This window comes from Ostrea edulis, chromosome 9 (genome assembly GCF_947568905.1).
Source record: "Ostrea edulis chromosome 9, xbOstEdul1.1, whole genome shotgun sequence".
NCBI lineage: Eukaryota > Metazoa > Mollusca > Bivalvia > Ostreida > Ostreidae > Ostrea > Ostrea edulis.
In genome coordinates, this window is record NC_079172.1 from 65,007,898 (window position 1) to 65,027,126 (window position 19,229).

The window sequence follows — 19,229 nt, forward strand, 5'->3', positions numbered from 1 at the left end:
AATCTTCCTCTCAAGAACCACTAAGCCAGAAAAGCTGAGATTTATATGAAAACTTCCTGATATAATGCAAATTCAAGTTTGCTAAAATCATGGCCCCCGGGGGTAGGATGGGGCCAGAAGGGGGATCAAAGTTTTACATACAAAAATATTGGAAAAATATTTAAAAATCTTCTTCTCAAGAACCACTGATACAGAAAAGATGAGATTTATATGAAAGCTTTCTGATATAGTGCAAATTCAGGTGTGTTAAAATCATGGTCCCCGGGAGTCGGATGGGGCCACAATAGGGGATCAAAGTTTTACATACAAATATAAAGGGACAATCTTTAAAAATCTTCTCAAGAACCATTGAGCCAGAGAAGCTGATATTTACATGAAGGCTTCCTGATATAGTGCAGATTCAAGTCTGTTAAAAGCATGGCCTCCGGGGGTCGGATGGGGCCACAATAGGGGATCAAATTTTACAAACAAATATATAGGGACAATCTTTAAAAATCTTCTTCCCAAGAACCACTGAGATAGAAAAGCTGATATTTACATGAAAGCTTCCTAACATAGTGCAGAGTTAAGTTTGTTCAAATCATGGCCCCTTGGAGTAGGATGGGGCCACAATTGGGGATCAAAGTTTTACATACAAATATATAGGAAAAATCTTTAAAAATCTTCTTCTCACGAACCATTGGGCCAAAGAAGTTCATATTTACATGAAAGCTTTCTGACATTGTGTAGATTCAAGTTTGCAAAAACCATGGCCTCAAGGGGTAGGTTTGGGTCCATAATAGGGACTATGGTTTTACATGCAAATATATATGGAAAGTCCTCTGATATGAACCAAGGTGACTCAGGTGAGCGATGTGGCCAATGGGCCTCTTGTTTGAAAGATGTAATCTCATAACTGCAACGGTGTGTGCATACAAATTAAATAACGCGCATTGAGAAAATTAACTAAATTTGTTTGCATACACCGTTGCAGTTATGAGACTACCTCTTAAAAACCATTGCCTCTATCATAAGATCAACTTCTCTGCCATCGAATGAGGTGCAGTATGTTGTTTGAGACGGGAATGGATAACAAACATTTGTTTTCATTCTGCATGCGTGCACCGAGCACAGGAACTGGTGATTTTGTCTGTAGTAATAATAATAGTAGAGGTCTATATCATACCGCCCCCTTAATGAAAGGTAAAGATAACGAAAAGTGATCAATCTCATAACTCACATAGACAATACAAAATAGAGAGTTGGGCAAACACGGTTCCCTGAATATACCAGAGGTTGGATCAGGTAGGGTTATAATAATCATTTTAGAAGGTGGTATGGTATAGACCCCTACTATTATTAATTACAAAATAACTGGTTCCTGTCGGCTAATTGCAGACGACATGATAGACATTGTTCATATGCCTTACATATTTACAGTGATTCGATCCTTGCATTTATCAACAAATATCCTTCAAAATTCTCTCATGCATTTTATTTCAGGATTAAAGAATAAATAAAAATATTTATATTTTCATTCATGTTTTAAAAGGAAGTAAGCGATTAGGACGACGTAGAGTACTCTACACCGATCGCTTTCTGATTTAAATCACGGGTCACATGCCTGGGATGATATGATATCGTTCATTGTCGAGGACGGCAGCCATAGTGATAGTGCAGGTGAGGACTCTTGATCAGTGTATTGGACCTATATAGTATACAAGGAAATACAACAGGAGGGAATGCTGATGCGCGCTTGTTACGATCTCTGACATAATCCATTGTGTAGAAAACACAACTTCTGAAATTCAGTTCATTTTATATTCATTCTACACCAATCGCATTAAGATTTAAAGCACGGATTATCTGCCTTGGATCATATGATATCTTTTGTTGATGTGGACGGCCGCCATTGTGATAAATTAGGTGAGGACTCTAGATCATCATACTCAAAGAGTGTATAGCAAAGACAACACACGGAAGTAATAATACGTGTTTGTTTCGATCTCTGACGTAATTCATTTCAGGAATCTAAAGTAAAGATGGACCCTCACAACCGAGCCCAGGACGTCCTACGCTGTGACTTATGTGAAGAGAATGTGGTGCAGATGCACTGTGATACGTGTCTTGTCAAGCTGTGTAAGACCTGTGTAGGAGACCACATCTCATCTGATGAACGCGAGGATCACAAAGTCGTTAGATTCCAGTTCAGGAAATGCATCCCTGTGTATCCAACGTGTGCATTACATGATAGTAAGCGGTGTGAAATGCACTGCCAGCAGTGCACGGTACCAATCTGTTTCATTTGCGCAACATCTGAGAAACATGTTGGCCACAGGTTTAGAAACATTGTAGATATTTTTGATGAAAAGAAGAGAGAGTTTGAAAAAAAGATAAAAGATATCCAAGAAGATATTCGAGTGAAACACGCGGATCAAGCTTCGAAAATGGAGAAGCGAATTGCGGATCTAGAAAAGGAATGCACGGCACTTCTAGACACTGTGTCTAAACACGGAGAAGAACTGAAAAGAGAAATTGATCAAATTGTTAAGGAGGTGCAGTCCGAAATTGAGAGTATTAGGAAAAATCACGTGGAACTGTTGACGACAACAAGAACAGAAGTCCAGCAGAATTTGACCGAGATCGACAGGGAAGTGTCCTCATTAAAAGAAACACTAGACTCTAACGACATTAACAAAGTCTTCCACTTTACACCAAACAACAAGATTTACAAAAATCTATCAGACGATCCTGTGCTGACGATGCCGGTTTTCTCTACAAAGAGGATCGACTCTGTACAACTCCGTGAAATGTTTGGAACACTGTCCACCGCTATAGCAAAAGTCAGACTGATGGAAACACCGCTAATGGTCCATAGAATAACGACTGGTTATTCTGACCTTTATGGTGTTGCATTTCTAGACAGGATTAGAATATGGGCAACAGGAGATGCCCAACAAATAAAATTATTTGATGTGAATGACAATTCCATAAAGAAGTCAATCGACACCAAACTGTCAGGCGAAAAACTTGTATCAGTGACAAATCAAGGCCATCTTCTTTACGCGGAAAAGGGTGACAGGACGATTTACATTGTTAAACGTGAACAGAGTGAAAAATTGATCAGTCTATTTGGCTGGGGAGTTCACGGCTTCTGCATCACTTCCGCTGACGACCTTCTGGTCGTCATGAGAAGTGTAAATAACGGAAAAGAAACTAGAGTTGTCCGATATCATGGACGTGAAGAGAAGGAAATTATCCAGTTTGAAAGTAAAGGGAAGCCTTTGTATTCAGTTGGTAGCAACTCAAAATACATTTGTGAGAACAGGAACTTTGATATCTGTGTGGCAGACAGAGATGCGTGCGCAGTGGTGGTCGTGAGTCAAGATACGAAACTCAGGTTCCGGTATAAAGGAAATCCATCAAGTTTGCGCAAAACTGAATTCAAACCGAAAGGTATAACTACCGACAACCTGAGTAATATTCTTGTTTCAGATCTAGATAATGCTTGTGTCCACATTGTTGATCAAAACGGAAAGTTTCTTACATTTATTGACTGTCCACGTGTGCAGCCCTGGGGATTGTGCGTCGGTTTGGATAACTACGTGTATGTTGCAGATAATTTATCCAGAGATGTTATAAAGATTCGGTTTCTTCAATAAGGATTTCATAGACCTGGGATTCAATGCTTGACACAAATGGGAAAGACCAAAATAAAAAGATAGTAATGAAAAATAAAAACATGCCGTGCATAAAAGTCGTTGTGCAGATAATAAAGGACTTTCTACAGTTAGATGAATATGATAAATTCTAAATGCATGTTGTACGTGATTTGATATAACAGAAAATCCGTAATATGACGTAATAAATGTCCGACTTCTCCTGAATGTTTGAAACGTCGATGAAGAACTGTACGTTTTAGAATTATTTTCTTGAATGAAGAGAGAATTCGAATTGTTATTATTTTGTGGATTAAAGTCGAACTGGCCAATTGAGAATTCTTTCTAGTCGAAAAATGTCCTTGCAGAGACATGTTTCTCAAAAAGTTGATCGAATACATATTTGGCGTGTTCTTGACGTTGTACATAAGTAATCCAATGGTAACGAGCATTTTCCGCGAGAACGCATTGATAGAATTTAAATCATTCCATTTCTATATATAGCATTGTCTGTGTATTTGTGGGGCCAAAACAGTGGTGATCACCGACATGAAAAGGTGAAGATAACGAACAGTGATCAATCTTGTAACTTCTATAAAAATACAAAATTAAGAGTTGGGGAAGCAAGGACATTTTTTGGATTCCTTTGCGGATTTGCTAAACAGTTAAACATATTTACGTTAAAGCATATTATATTATTGATATTTAATAAGGAAACAAAACATACCTCTAGAATCCAAAACCTAAGTGTGAGGATTGAACGAAATATTCTTTTAATGGGACAGATCCACGATTTCCATCTCAATTTTCTTTTTTTACTTTTAATGACCAAAATCTACTGTCTAAGTTTCACAAAATTAAGGCTATACATGATCAAAGAGGCTCATTTTAGAGAGTTTATTATTTATTTTGTGAACAAAGATTGCGAAATGTTATCGCTTACGAAGTTTTCTAAAGAAATGGAAATCGATCAAAGTTTATTATATATATCACATTTAAGTGCTCTTTAGGTAAATTGTGTGAAAAAGGTAAATTTGTGACTGTGTCAAATTAAGCTGCTTTCAACAAAATTAGCATTTAATTTACTTCTAATATCGGGTACTTGGAGGGACGAACAGACATAATCTATTATAAATGTCTTATATATATATATATATATATATATATATATATATATATATATATATATATTGCGTGGGGATCGAGAAAGAAATCTGGAACTTGAGGTTGCGAAGTGAGCGCCAAACCACTAGGAAGTTGGCACTAACCAAACCACTGACTTAAACAATCCATGAGTTAATTGGACTCGAAGCATCGGTGAGTAAGTCGGACTCAAAACATCCGTGAGTTATTGGTACTCAAAGCATATCCGTGAGTAAATGGGACTCAAAATATCCTTGAGTACTTGGGACTCAAAACATACATGAGTAAATGGGTCTCAAAGCATACGTGAATAAATGAAACTCAAATCATCCGGGAGTAAATATTACTAAAAGCATCCTTGAGTAAATGGGATTCAAAACATCTGTGAGTAAAGAGACTCAAAGCATACATGAATAAATGAAATGAAATCATCGGTGAGTAAATACGACTCAAAACATCCGTGAGAAAGGAGACTCAAATCACCCGTGAGTAAATGGCACTCAAAGCATCCGTGAGTAAATGACACTCAAAACGTCTTTGAGTTAATGACACTCAAAGAAGGGACTCAAGGTTATCCAACTATGTGTTCATCCAAGAGGATTTAACTAACAAATTTCGTAAAACCGGGGGGTGGGTGGGGGGGTGGGGAGGGGTGCTGGTGTTAGTCTCGTTTTCGCACGATTTCTCGGTTGGCCTCGATTTGAAATCACAAACTTGAAATATTAACCATACCAGACTCTCGCTCGTGCAATGTCGCAAGAGTCTGAGAAGAGCGAGACTAGGCTGGTGTTTAAATAATTCTCATAGACCCCCACACTCTCTACTATCAGCTCATACATTCATGTCTTGTCTGGGAGAGTAACGAACGACAACTCTACATGGAGATAGAGACCTCCGTACCAGAAAAGTCAGTACTTGCGGGACAGCTTATTACATTGATACAAGTAGTCAAAGTGCATATATTTCAATATATGTTGATATATCTCAACTAATTCGATATGCAAGAGCTTGTTCTGGGTATAGTCAGTTTTTAAATCGAGGTAAGCTACTGACAAACAAGTTGATGGTACAGGGATTTCAACAGTCTCGACTGAAGTCAGCATTTCGCAAATTCTATGGTCGTTATAACGATCTAGTTCGTCAATACGACCTCGCATTGGGTCAAATGCTGTCTGACGTGTTTCATACCGATTGTTAAGCCGTTCTTGGCACACTAATTTTGACTGCGGATAACTCCGTTTACCTGATCAGGATATGGGGCTCACGGCGGGTGTGACCGGTCAACAGGGGATGCTTACTCCTCCTAGACACCTGATCCCACCTCTGGTTGTCCAGGGGTCCGTGTTTGCCCAACTATCTATTTTGTATTGTTTGTAGGAGTTATGAGATTGATCACTGTTCGTTATCTTCACCTTGCATGATGATGCTAATAGTGTGCTTTACTTATAAAGGATAGCACAATTAGTTCAGCAGAAACATATAGGTCTCAGAACTAGTTCACATGGTGGTTCTGATCAGATACATATAGTCAGCAGCATTATGAAGATACAATAATCAGTATATGAAGTTATGTTACATACATGCGCTATCTGCATACATACGAGGACTGTTCGATATGTAATGTGTTTTGTACCACAGCGCGATAACGCTTTGCACGATTTCGTGGATGATGATACTCTTGAATGGCTCTATTCAATACCTTTCCAACTGTATAAACACGAGCCTTCAGCTCCATATAGTTTTAAATTTATAGTCATTTCAATAGAGCCAGTCGTTGACCACTGTTGTAAAAATGGTTGGAAAACGGGTTGAGAATATTGAAGAAATTAGAGCTTATATAAAAGTTCGCACGAAATCGGTCAGTCGGTAGTGCAGAGTTTTACTGAATACTGGGGGAAATTTATGGGTCTGATAAGGAATCTTATGAGACAGTTTGTAAAAACATTCTGACTGGCACATATTCTGTCAAAGATGTAGCAAAATCTGGCCGACCTGTGACTGTAACAGGCAGGGCAAATGTCTCAAAAGTCAGGGAAATAATTGAAAGTGATGGCAGATACACGATTCGTGATATTGCCAAAACTGTTGGCATATCGCTATCGTGGGTGCATTTCATTTTGAAGCGTATTTTGAAAGTACGAAAGATTTCTGCCAGATGGATACAACATATATTGACAGATGACCAGAAACGGGTACGAGTACAAACCGCTAAGCAATTGCTCAAAATGTTTTCCAAATTCAGTCAAAGACAATTTGCAAACATTGTTACTGGTGACAAAACATGGGTTCACTATTTCGAACTAGTAAGAAAAATTGGAAACAAAATATGGCTTACTAAACACGGTAGAAGACCTGTTGTTGCCAAAGAACCATAAGCACAAAGAAGGTTCTTTATTGCATATTCTTCTCATGTGATGGTAAAGCTGTACAAATTCCGGTATCGAAGGGCAAAAGTGTTACAGGTCGGTATTACTGAGATGTTATACTAAAAAAAGCTGAAGAAATATTATTATAAACAACTCCCTGTTTCAGGATTTAGGCATGCTTGTCTACTTCATGATAATGCTCCATCACATACATCTGAGCTTGTGAAGCAATTTTTGAAGTCGGAGAAGGTTACCGTCTTGCTACACCCACCATACTCTCCATATGTAGCCCCATGCGACTATTTCCTTTTTCCAAAACTTAAAAAGTTCTTAACTGGTCGTCGTCACAAGTCCCGACAAGCCCTTGGCTCAGCCATCAGTCAGTGCCTCAGAGGTCTACCTGAATCAGCGTACCGTGAGGCATCTCAGAAATAGATTCCGAGATTGAAATTATGTATTTCAAACCGCGGAGAATGTAATGTTCATTTCATCATTTGAGTCGAATGCTTTTGAGATATAGTACAATACACATTACATATCGAACAACCCTCGTAAAACTGAAAACAACAATAAATGAGCACGTGTGTGTTCTTTTTAAATCTCAGGGTGAAAAAGTAAAATAGCAGATTTAAAAGTTTCCAATATTGGATATTATGCTTAATTTTTGTGGACATATTATTACAGAACTGAATCGTAAATTACAAAAATATTCAAAATATTGTGTCTTTGTCCTCTGGATATAAAATGAATTACTCTGAATTAATGTTTTTTTGATTTGAACATATTTTATTGTATAGATATACATATGGATTAGTTACAAGTTCTAGCAACTTATTAAACCTCTCCCGTGGTAGATTTGCTGCTAATTTCGTAATCATTCTGAAAAACATCTAAATAATTGGGAGTTAAACCATGTAAACCTTTGATGACAAGATTCATAGTTCTACATACAAAATAGTCGGATGGAGGCAGCCCCTTAAGTTGCTGTATCATTTCTTTCGTAGGTGTAGAAAAATTTCTATTCATAATCCATGTAGCAGCTTGTTATTTGTAACGACCGTTCTTATTTTTCACATTGCCTCAAACATTACGACAGTAGTAAAATGAAGAAAGACGATTGTGTTAAAATTTTTCCAGTAATAATCATTTGGCATGAATAAACGTAATCCAGACGGCACACCTACGTGTATTTTGCTTGAAAAACATTCTTTTGGGGGATGTTTGTTCTTATATTGTTGTTGTTGTTTTGTTTCTTGATTTGTTTTTAAAAACAATTTTTATACTCCTCCTGTTTATCATCGGCTTGGATATTAGCGTTGGGGGGGGGAGCTTTGACATGGGAGGACACCGGAGTACCCGGGGCGAAAATCCACGTGGGCTGCTACGATACCCACTCTGGTCAAGGGCTTCAAAATGTGAGCAAGACATCGTAGATTTAGCTTCTTTCACGCCAATACTCGAGGTCCATGGTAGGGGGTTTGAATTTTAAGATCGAAAAAATAACAAGGTGTTATTATTAGTATACAGACGTCATAACTTATTCACAGGAACATCGTCCAGTGGTGTGGTGATACATTATCGTTGGATCAAAGGGTCACATTAAATCCGGGACCAATGTTATCTTAAAATGTTTAATCTACTGAGAAAAATCTACCGTGTTTTAATGAAAACCCCATTTTCTTGTTCTCTAGAATGCAAGTTCTATAGAGAAAATATATTACAACATTTTGTGTCCTCTAGGAGATCGATTGAATGTTTTCCGTCTCGTTGAGAATTTTTCACTAATATTGAGACATCACCAGCTGTATGTGAAGTACCACAAATTTAGACCTATGCTTAGCGCTCAGGGCCTTAGCAGTAATGTTTCTTTTTCGTGTCAACGCCTGCCGTGATACGAGACCTCGATTTTTAAGGACATATACGAAAGAACCGTGATTATCACTTATAAATGACGAGCGTTTAGGAAAGGAGCAATCACAACCCGTTATAACATCGTTCGTTTGACCCGGCCATGCCATGAGCGGGGCTCGAACTCACGACCTCCCTGTTGCGAAGCGAACACTTTACCACTGAACTACCGCGACCAGTGCCTGTAGGGGAAATATTGAAAATCTCAAAAGTGTCATATCCTACACTGCAGACAATGTTTCAAGATCATAGAAAATATACTAAAAGATTGTCAATATTTCCCCAACTTGACATATATAACATTAAAGATTGTCAATCTTTCCCCTACATGACATAGATAACATTAAAGATTCTCAATGTTTCCCCTACATGACATAGATAACATACTTAAAGATTGTCAATGTTTCTCCTACATGACATATATAGCATTAAAGATTGTCAATGTTTCCCCATCACGACATAGATAACATTAAAGAATGTCAATATTTCCCTTACATGACATAGATAACATTAGAGATTGTCAATGTTTCCCCTACATGACATAGATATCATACTTAAAGATTGTCAATGTTTCTCCTACATGACATAGATAGCATACTAAACGATTCTCAGTCTTTCCCCTACATGACATAGATAATATTAAAGAATGTCAATATTTCCCCTACATGACATAGATATTATTAAAGATTGTCAATGTTTCCCCTACATGACATAGACAACATTAAAGATTGTCAATGTTTCCCCTACATCACAGAGATAACATACTTAAAGATTGTCAGTATTTCCCCTACATGACATAGATAACATTACAGATTGTCAATGTTTCCCCTACATGACATAGATAACATTCTTGAAGATTGTCAATATTTCCCCTACATGACATAGATAACATTCTTGAAGATAGTCCTGTGGAGGATATATTGAGAGTCTTTAAGTAAGTTATCTATACTCTAGCAACATTGTCTACAGTGCAGGATATGACACTTTTGAAACTCTATTCATTTTAAGGAGGTATGCTACACCAGAGAAATTTGATAATGATTTAAAGTGAATATGTACAACAATAATTTGGAATTGAACACTTTCAAATTTACTTTTATTTAGTAATAAAATGCAGTTTTAATAGAAAGCAATCTGAACTTTTTTTTCTTCAAAAAACGCCTGCTGGACCCGAATTCGCGATCTGCAGTTCAGCTACTGAGTTACTCAGCTAGAAAATGATATTTTATTGATTGATTGATTGTACATGCATATGGAGACGTCACCATTATCCGCGAAGGGCTGCAAAATTTAGGCATTTGAAATGAATAGACAAGTATTGCTGATAGTTAAGCAATGAATTATTATTTTTTGAAAGAAGTAATCTCATAACTGCAACAGTGTGTGCATACAAATTAAATAACGCGCATTGAGAAACTTTTTTTGCATACACCGTTGCAGTTATGAGACTATCGTCTTAAAAAAAATGCCTCTATCATAAGATCAACTTCTCTACCATCGAATGAGGTGCACTTGTGTTATTTGAGACGGGAATGGATAACAAAGCTTTGCTTTCATTCTGCACACGTGCACCGAGCACAGCAACTAGTGATTTTGTCTGTAATAATAATAGTAGGGGTCTATATCATACCACCCCCTAATGAAAAGTAAAGATAACGAAAAGTGATCAATCTCATAACTCACAGAAACAATACAAAATAGAGAGTTGGGCAAACAAGGTTCCCTGAATATACCAGAGGTTGGATGAGGTAGGGTTATAATAATCTTTTTAGAAGGTGGTATGGTATAGACCCCTACTATTATTAATTACAAAATTACTGGTTGCTGTCGGCTAATTGCAGACGACATGATAGACAGTGTTGATATGCCTTACAGATTTACAGTTATTCGATTCTTGCATTTATCAACAAATATCCTTCAAAATTCTCTCATGCATTTTATCACAGGATTAAAGAATAAATGTAAATATTTATATTTTCATTCATGTTTTGAAAGGAAGTCAGCGATTAGGACGATGTAGAGTACCTCCTTAACTGCAATCTACACCAATCGCTTTCTGATTTAAATCACTGGTCACATACCTGGGATGATATGATATCTTTTATAGTCGAGGACGGCAGCCATTGTGATAGTTTAGGTAGGACTATTGATTACGGTAGGGTATCGGCCCTATATACTATATAAGGAAATACAACAGGAGGGAATGATGATGCATGCTTGTTACGATCTCTGACATAATCCATTGTGTAGAAAACATAACTTCTGAAATTTAGTTCATTTCAAATGCAATTTACAGCAATTGCGTCAAGATTTAAAGCATGGATTACCTGCCTTATCTTTTGTTGTTGTGGATGGCCGCCATTGTGAGAGATTAGGTGAGGACTCTAGATTATGATACTCATAGAGTGTATAGCAAATACAACACACGGAAATAATGATGCGTGTTTGTTTCCATCTCTGACGTAATTCATTTCAGGAATCTAAAATAAAGATGGACCCTCACAACCGAACCCAGGACGTCCTACACTGTGAATTATGTGAAGAGAATGTGGTACAGATGCACTGTGATACGTGTCTTGTCAAGCTGTGTAAGACCTGTGTAGGAGACCACATCTCATCGGAGGAATGCGAGGATCCCAAAGTCGTTAGATTCCAGTCCAGGAAATCCGCCCCTGTGTATCCAACGTGTGCATTGCATGATAACAAGCGGTGTGAAATGCACTGCCAGCAGTGCACTGTACCAATCTGTTTCATTTGCGCAACATCTGAGAAACACGCCGGTCATAGATTTAAAAACATTGTAGACATTTTTGATGAAAAGAAGAGAGAGTTTGAAAAAAAGATAAAAGATCTCCAAGAAAATATTCGAGTGAAACGCGCGGATCAAGCTTCGAAAATGGAGAAGCGAATTGCGGATCTAGAAAAGGAATTCACGACACTTCTAGACACTGTGTCTAAACACGGAGAAGAACTGAAGAGAAAAATTGATCAAATTGTTATGGAGGTGCAGTCCGAAATTGAGAGTATTAGGAAAAATCACGTGGAGCTGTTGACGGCAACAAGAACAGAAGTCCAGCAGAATTTGACCGAACTCGACAGGGAAGTGTCCTCATTAAAGGAAACACTAGATTCTAACGACATCAACAAAGTCTTCCATTTTACACCAAAGAACAAGATTTACAAAAATCTATCAGACGATCCCGTGCTGACGATGCCGGTTTTCTCTACAAAGAGGATCGACTCCGTACAACTCCGTGAAATGTTTGGAACACTGTCCAACATTGTAACCAAACCCACCGCTATAGCAAAAGTCAGACTGATGGAAACACCGCTAATGGTCCATAGAATAGCAACTGGTTATTCTCAACTTTATGGTGTTGCATTTCTAGACAGGATTGGGATATGGGCAACAGGAGATGCCCAACAAATAAAACTATTTGATGTGAATGACAAGTCCATAAAGAAGTCAATCGACACCAAACTGTCAGGCGATCAACTTATATCAGTGACAACTCAAGGTCATCTTCTTTACGCGGAGAGGAAAGGCAAGACGATTTAAATTGTTAAACGTGAACAGAGTGAAGAATTGATCAGTCTACAAGGCTGGGGAGTTGTTGGTTTCTGTGTCATTTCCGTTGACGATCTGCTGGTCGTCATGACAAGTGATGACAAAAGAGAAACTAGAGTTGTCCGACATCATGGGCGTGAAGAGAAGGAAATTATCCAATTTGAAAGTAAAGGGAAACCTCTCTATTCAGTTGGTCCAAACCAAAAGTTCATTTGCGAGAACAGGAACTTTGATATCTGTGTGGCAGACAGAGATGCGTGCGCAGTAGTGATCGTGAGTCAAGATATGAAACTCAGGTTCCGGTATAAAGGAAATCCATCAAGTTTGCGTTTAAATGAATTCAGACCGAAAGGCATAACCACCGACATCCTGTGTAATATCCTTGTTTCAGATATGTATAATGCTTGTGTCCACGTTGTTGATCAAAACGGAAAGTTTCTCACATTTATAAACTGTCCACGTGTGGAGCCCTGGGGACTGTGCGTCGGTTTGGATAACTATCTGTATGTTGCAGATACTGCATCTAGTAATGTTATAAAGATTCGGTTTCTTCAATAAGGATTTCATAGACCTAGAAATCAATGCTTGACACAAATGGGAGAGACCAAAAATAAAAAGATAGGAACGAAAAATAGATGTAGAAACATGCCGTGCATAAAAGTCGTTGTAATAAAGTACTTTCTACAGTTATATGATGAATTCTAAATGCATGTTGTACGTGATTTAATATAATAGAAAATCCGTAATATGACGTAATAAATGTTCGACTTCTCCTGGATGTTTGAGACGTTGATGAAAAATTGTACGTTTTCGAATTATTTTCTTGAATGAAGAGATAATTCAAATTGTTACTATTTTGTGGATTAAAATCGAACTGGCCAATTGAGAATTCTTTCTAGTCGAAGAAAAATCATAATTTAGCCCCAAACCTCCTAAATGCCACAATATTTATGTTAAACAACTTGATATATAATCAAAGGGTTACATATGTTCACAAAATACTTTTTTCCAAATGTCAACGACATCTACATCGGATCTGAAAAGTTTCTCCAGTTTTCGGCTATTATTCTTACAAATTTTAGGCTTTTGCCCCTAAATTGGATAAGGTTTTCATACAAACAATCTGATTTATAGTTAAATGGTTACATACTTCCAGAAAATAATTGTTTTCAAAGGTCCATATTATCTGTGCTTTTTGCCCCCAAACTCGTAAACGCCCCCACGTAGAAATGTCAAACAACCTGATTTATAATCAAGAGACTATGTACTTTTAAAAAATACTTGTTTGCAAAATCCCTAGGGGGGTCCCCCATTACCTTTACTAGCCCATGGTCTAATAAGTAATCCAACGAAGATTTTCCGCGAAAACGCATTGATATAATTTAAATCATGCCATTTCTATCTATAGCATTGCCTGTGTATTTGTGGGGCCAAAAAGTGGTGATCACCGACATAAAAAGGTGATGATAACGAACAGTGATCAATCTTATAACTTTTACAAAAATACAAAATTAAGAGTTGGGGAAGCAAGGATATTATTTGGATTCCTTTGCGGATTTGCTAAACAGTTAAACATATTTACGTTAAAGCATATTATATTATTGATATTTAATAAGGAAACAAAACGAACTTCTAGAATCCAAAATCTAAGTGTGAGGATTGAGCGAAATATCTAAGTGTGAGGATTGAGCGAAGTATTCTTTTAATGGGACTGATCCACGATTTCCAACTCAATTTTCTTATTTTACTTTTAATGACCAAAATCTACTGTCTAGTGTGTTTAAAAAGTTTCACAAAATTAAGGCTATACATTATCAAAGAGGCTCATTTTAGAGAGTTTATTATTTATTTTGTAAACAAAGATTGCGAAATGTTATCGCTTACGAAGTTTTCAAAAGAAATGGAAATCGATCAAAGTTTATTATATATATCACATTTAAGTGCACTTTAGGTAAATTGTGTGAAAAAGGTAAATTTGTGACTGTGTCAAATTAAGCTGCTTTCAACAAAATTAGCATTTAATTCACTTCTAATATCGGGTACTTGGAGGGACGAACAGACACCATCTATTATAAATGTCATATATATATATATATTGCGGCGTGGGGATCGAGAAAGAAATCTGGAACTTGAGGTTGCGAAGTGAGCGCCAAACCACTAGGAAGTTGGCACTAACCAAACCACTGACTTAAACCATCCATGAGTAAATTGGACTCGAAGCATCGGTGAGTAAGTGGGACTCAAAGCATCCGTGAGTTATTGGTACTCAAAGCATATCCGTGAGTAAATGGGACTCAAAATATTCTTGAGTACTTGGGACTCAAAACATACATGAGTAAATGGGTCTCAAAGCATACGTGAATAAATGAAACTCAAATCATCCGTGAGTAAATATTACTAAAAGCATCCTTGAGTAAATGGGATTCAAAACATCTGTGAGTAAAGAGACTCAAAGCATACATGAATAAATGAAATGAAATCATCGGTGAGTAAATACGACTCAAAACATCCGTGAGAAAGGAGACTCAAATCACCCGTGAGTAAATGGCACTCAAAGCATCCGTGAGTAAATGGCACTCAAAACGTCTTTGAGTTAATGACACTCAAAGAAGGGACTCAAGGTTATCCAACTATGTGTTCATCCAAGAGGATTTAACTAACAAATTTCGTAAAACCGGGGGGGTGGGGGGGGGGGGGTGGGGGGGGTGCTGGTGTTAGTCTCGTTCTCGCACGATTTCTCGGTTGGCCTCGATTTGAAATCACAAACTTGAAATATTAACCATACCAGACTCTCGCTCGTGCAATGTCGCAAGAGTCTGAGAAGAGCGAGACTAGGCTGGTGTTTAAATAATTCTCATAGACCCCCACACTCTCTACTATCAGCTCATACATTCATGTCTTGTCTGGGAGAGTAACGAACGACAACTCTACATGGAGATAGAGACCTCCGTACCAGAAAAGTCAGTACTTGCGGGACAGCTTATTACATTGATACAAGTAGTCAAAGTGCATATATTTCAATATATGTTTATATATCTCAACTAATTCGATATGCAAGAGCTTGTTCTGGGTATAGTCAGTTTTTAAATCGAGGTAAGCTACTGACAAACAAGTTGATGGTACAGGGATTTCAACAGTCTCGACTGAAGTCAGCATTTCGCAAATTCTATGGTCGTTATAACGATCTAGTTCGTCAATACAACCTCGCATTGGGTCAAATGCTGTCTGACGTGTTTCATACCGATTGTTAAGCCGTTCTTGGCACACTAATTTTGACTGCGGATAACTCCGTTTACCTGATCAGGATATGGGGCTCACGGCGGGTGTGACCGGTCAACAGGGGATGCTTACTCCTCCTAGGCACCTGATCCCACCTCTGGTGTGTCCAGGGGTCCGTGTTTGCCCAACTATCTATTTTGTATTGTTTGTAGGAGTTATGAGATTGATCACTGTTCGTTATCTTCACCTTGCATGATGATGATAATAGTGTCCTTTACTTATAAAGGATAGCACAATTAGTTCAGCAGAAACATATAGGTCTCAGAACTAGTTCACATGGTGGTTCTGATCAGATACATATAGTCAGCAGCATTATGAAGATACAATAATCAGTATATGAAGTTATGTTACATACATACGCTATCTGCATACATACGAGGACTGTTCGATATGTAATGTGTTTTGTCCCACAGCGCGATATAACGCTTTGCACGATTTCCTGGATGATGATACTCTTGAATGGCTCTATTCAATACCTTTCCAAATGTATAAACACGAGCCTTCAGCTCCATATAGTTTTAAATTTATAGTCATTTCAATAGAGCCAGTCGTTGACCACTGTTGTAAAAATGGTTGGAAAACGGGTTGAGAATATTGAAGAAATTCGAGCTTATATAAAAGTTCGCACAAAACTCGGTCACTCGGTAGTGCAGAGTTTTACTGAATACTGGGGGAAATTTATGGGTCTGATAAGGAATCTTATGAGACAGTTTGTAAAAACATTCTGACTGGCACATATTCCGTCAAAGATGCAGCAAAATCTGGCCGACCTGTGACTGTAACAGGCAGGGCAAATGTCTCAAAAGTCAGGGAAATAATTGAAAGTGATGGCAGATACACGATTCGTGATATTGCCAAAACTGTTGGCATATCGCTATCGTGGGTGCATTTCATTTTGAAGCGTATTTTGAAAGTACGAAAGATTTCTGCCAGATGGATACAACATATATTGACAGATGACCAGAAACGGGTACGAGTACAAACCGCTAAGCAATTGCTCAAAATGTTTTCCAAATTCAGTCAAAGACAATTTGCAAACATTGTTACTGGTGACAAAACATGGATTCACTATTTCGAACCAGTAAGAAAAATTGGAAACAAAATATGGCTTACTAAACACGGTAGAAGACCTGTTGTTGCCAAAGAACCATAAGCACAAAGAAGGTTCTTTATTGCATATTCTTCTCATGTGATGGTAAAGCTGTACAGATTCCGGTATCGAAGGGCAAAAGTGTTACAGGTCGGTATTACTGAGATGTTATACTAAAAAAAGCTGAAGAAATAGTATCATAAACAACGCCCTGTGTCAGGATTTAGTCATGCTTGTCTACTTCATGATAATGCTCCATCACATACATCTGAGCTTGTGAAGCAATTTTTGAAGTCGGAGAAGGTTACCGTCTTGCTACACCCACCATACTCTCCATATGTAGCCCCATGCGACTTTTTCCTTTTTCCAAAACTTAAAAAGTTCTTAACTGGTCGTCGTTACAAGTCCCGACAAGCCCTTGGCTCAGCCATCAGTCAGTGCCTCAGAGGTCTACCTGAATCAGCGTACCGTGAGGCATCTCAGAAATAGATTCCGAGATTGAAATTATGTATTTCAAACCGTGGAGAATGTAATGTTCATTTCACCATTTGAGTCGAATGCTTTTGAGATATAGTACAATACACATTACATATCGAACAACCCTCGTAAAACTGAAAACAACAATAAATGAGCACGTGTGTGTTCTTTTTAAATCTCAGGGTGAAAAAGTAAAATAGCAGATTTAAAAGTTTCCAATATTGGATATTATGCTTAATTTTGTGGACATATTATTACAGAACTGAATCGTAAATTACAAAAATATTCAAAATATTGTGTCTTTGTCCTCTGGATATAAAATGAATTACTCTGAATTAATGTTTTTTTGATTTGAACATATTTTATTGTATAGATATACATATGGATTAGTTACAAGTTCTAGCAACTTATTAAACCTCTCCCGTGGTAGATTTGCTGCTAATTTCGTAATCATTTTGAAAAACATCTAAATAATTGGGAGTTAAACCATGTAAACCTTTGAAGACAAGAATGATAGTTCTACATACAAAATAGCCGGATGGAGGCAGCCCCTTAAGTTGCTGTATCATTTCTTTCGTGTAGGTGTAGAAAAATTTCTATTCATAATCCATCTAGCAGCTTGTTATTTGTAACGACCGTTCTTGTTTTTAACATTGCCTCAAACATTACGACAGTAGTAAAATGAAGAAAGACGATTGTGTTAAAAATTTTCAATAATAATCATTTGGCATGAATAAACGTAATCCAGACGGCACACCTACGTGTATTTTGCTTGAAAAACATTCTTTTGGGGGGTGTTTGTTCTTATATTGTTGTTGTTGTTTTGTTTCTTGATTTGTTTTTAAAAACAATTTTTATACTCCTCCTGTTTATCATCGGCTTGGATATTAGCGTTGGGGGGGGGGGGGGGGCTTTTACATGGGAGGACACCGGAGTACCCGGGGCGAAAATCCACGTGGGCTGCTACGATACCCACTCTGGTCAAGGGCTTCAAAATGTGAGCAAGATATCGTAGATTTAGCTTCTTTCACGCCAATACTCGAGGTCCATGGTAGGGGGTTTGAATTTTAAGATCGAAAAAATAACAAGGTGTTATTATTAGTATACAGACGTCATAACTTATTCACAGGAACATCGTCCAGTGGTGTGGTGATACATTATCGTTGGATCAAAGGGTCACATTAAATCCGGGACCAATGTTACCTTAAAATGTTTAATCTACTGAGAAAAATCTACCGTGTTTTAATGAAAACCCCATTTTCTTGTTCTCTAGAATGCAAGTTCTATAGAGAAAATATATTACAACATTTTGTGTCCTCTAGGAGATCGATTGAATGTTTTCCGTCTCGTTGAGAATTTTTCACTAATATTGAGACGTCACCAGCTGTATGTGAAGTACCACAAATTTAGATCTATGCTTAGCGCTCAGAGCCTTAGCAGTAATGTTTCTTTTTCGTGCCAACGCATGCCGTGATACGAGACCTCGGTTTTTGAGGACATATACGAAAGAACCGTGATTATCACTTATAAATGACGAGCGTTTAGGAAAGGAGCAATCACAACCCGTTTTAACATCGTTCGTTTGACCCGGCCATGCCATGAGCGGGGCTCGAACTCACGACCTCCCTGTTGCGAAGCGAACACTTTACCACTGAACTACCGCGACCAGTGCCTGTAGGGGAAATATTGAAAATCTCAAAAGTGTCATATCCTACACTGCAGACAATGTTTCAAGATCATAGATAATATACTAAAAGATT

The 19,229-nt window shown here is 37.7% G+C and overlaps 2 protein-coding genes across 2 annotated transcripts; both read left to right on the plus strand.

Moving 5' to 3' along the window:
• Positions 1 to 2,021: 2,021 nt before the first annotated feature.
• Positions 2,022 to 3,641, plus strand: LOC130050588 (E3 ubiquitin-protein ligase TRIM71-like). Its single transcript, XM_056150822.1, has one exon. The coding sequence runs from the start codon at positions 2,022 to 2,024 to the stop codon at positions 3,639 to 3,641; it is 1,620 nt and encodes a 539-aa protein (XP_056006797.1).
• A 7,905-nt stretch (positions 3,642 to 11,546) lies between these two features.
• LOC130050589 (E3 ubiquitin-protein ligase TRIM71-like) lies at positions 11,547 to 12,614 on the plus strand. The gene has a single exon (XM_056150823.1). The coding sequence runs from the start codon at positions 11,547 to 11,549 to the stop codon at positions 12,612 to 12,614; it is 1,068 nt and encodes a 355-aa protein (XP_056006798.1).
• Positions 12,615 to 19,229: the final 6,615 nt, after the last annotated feature.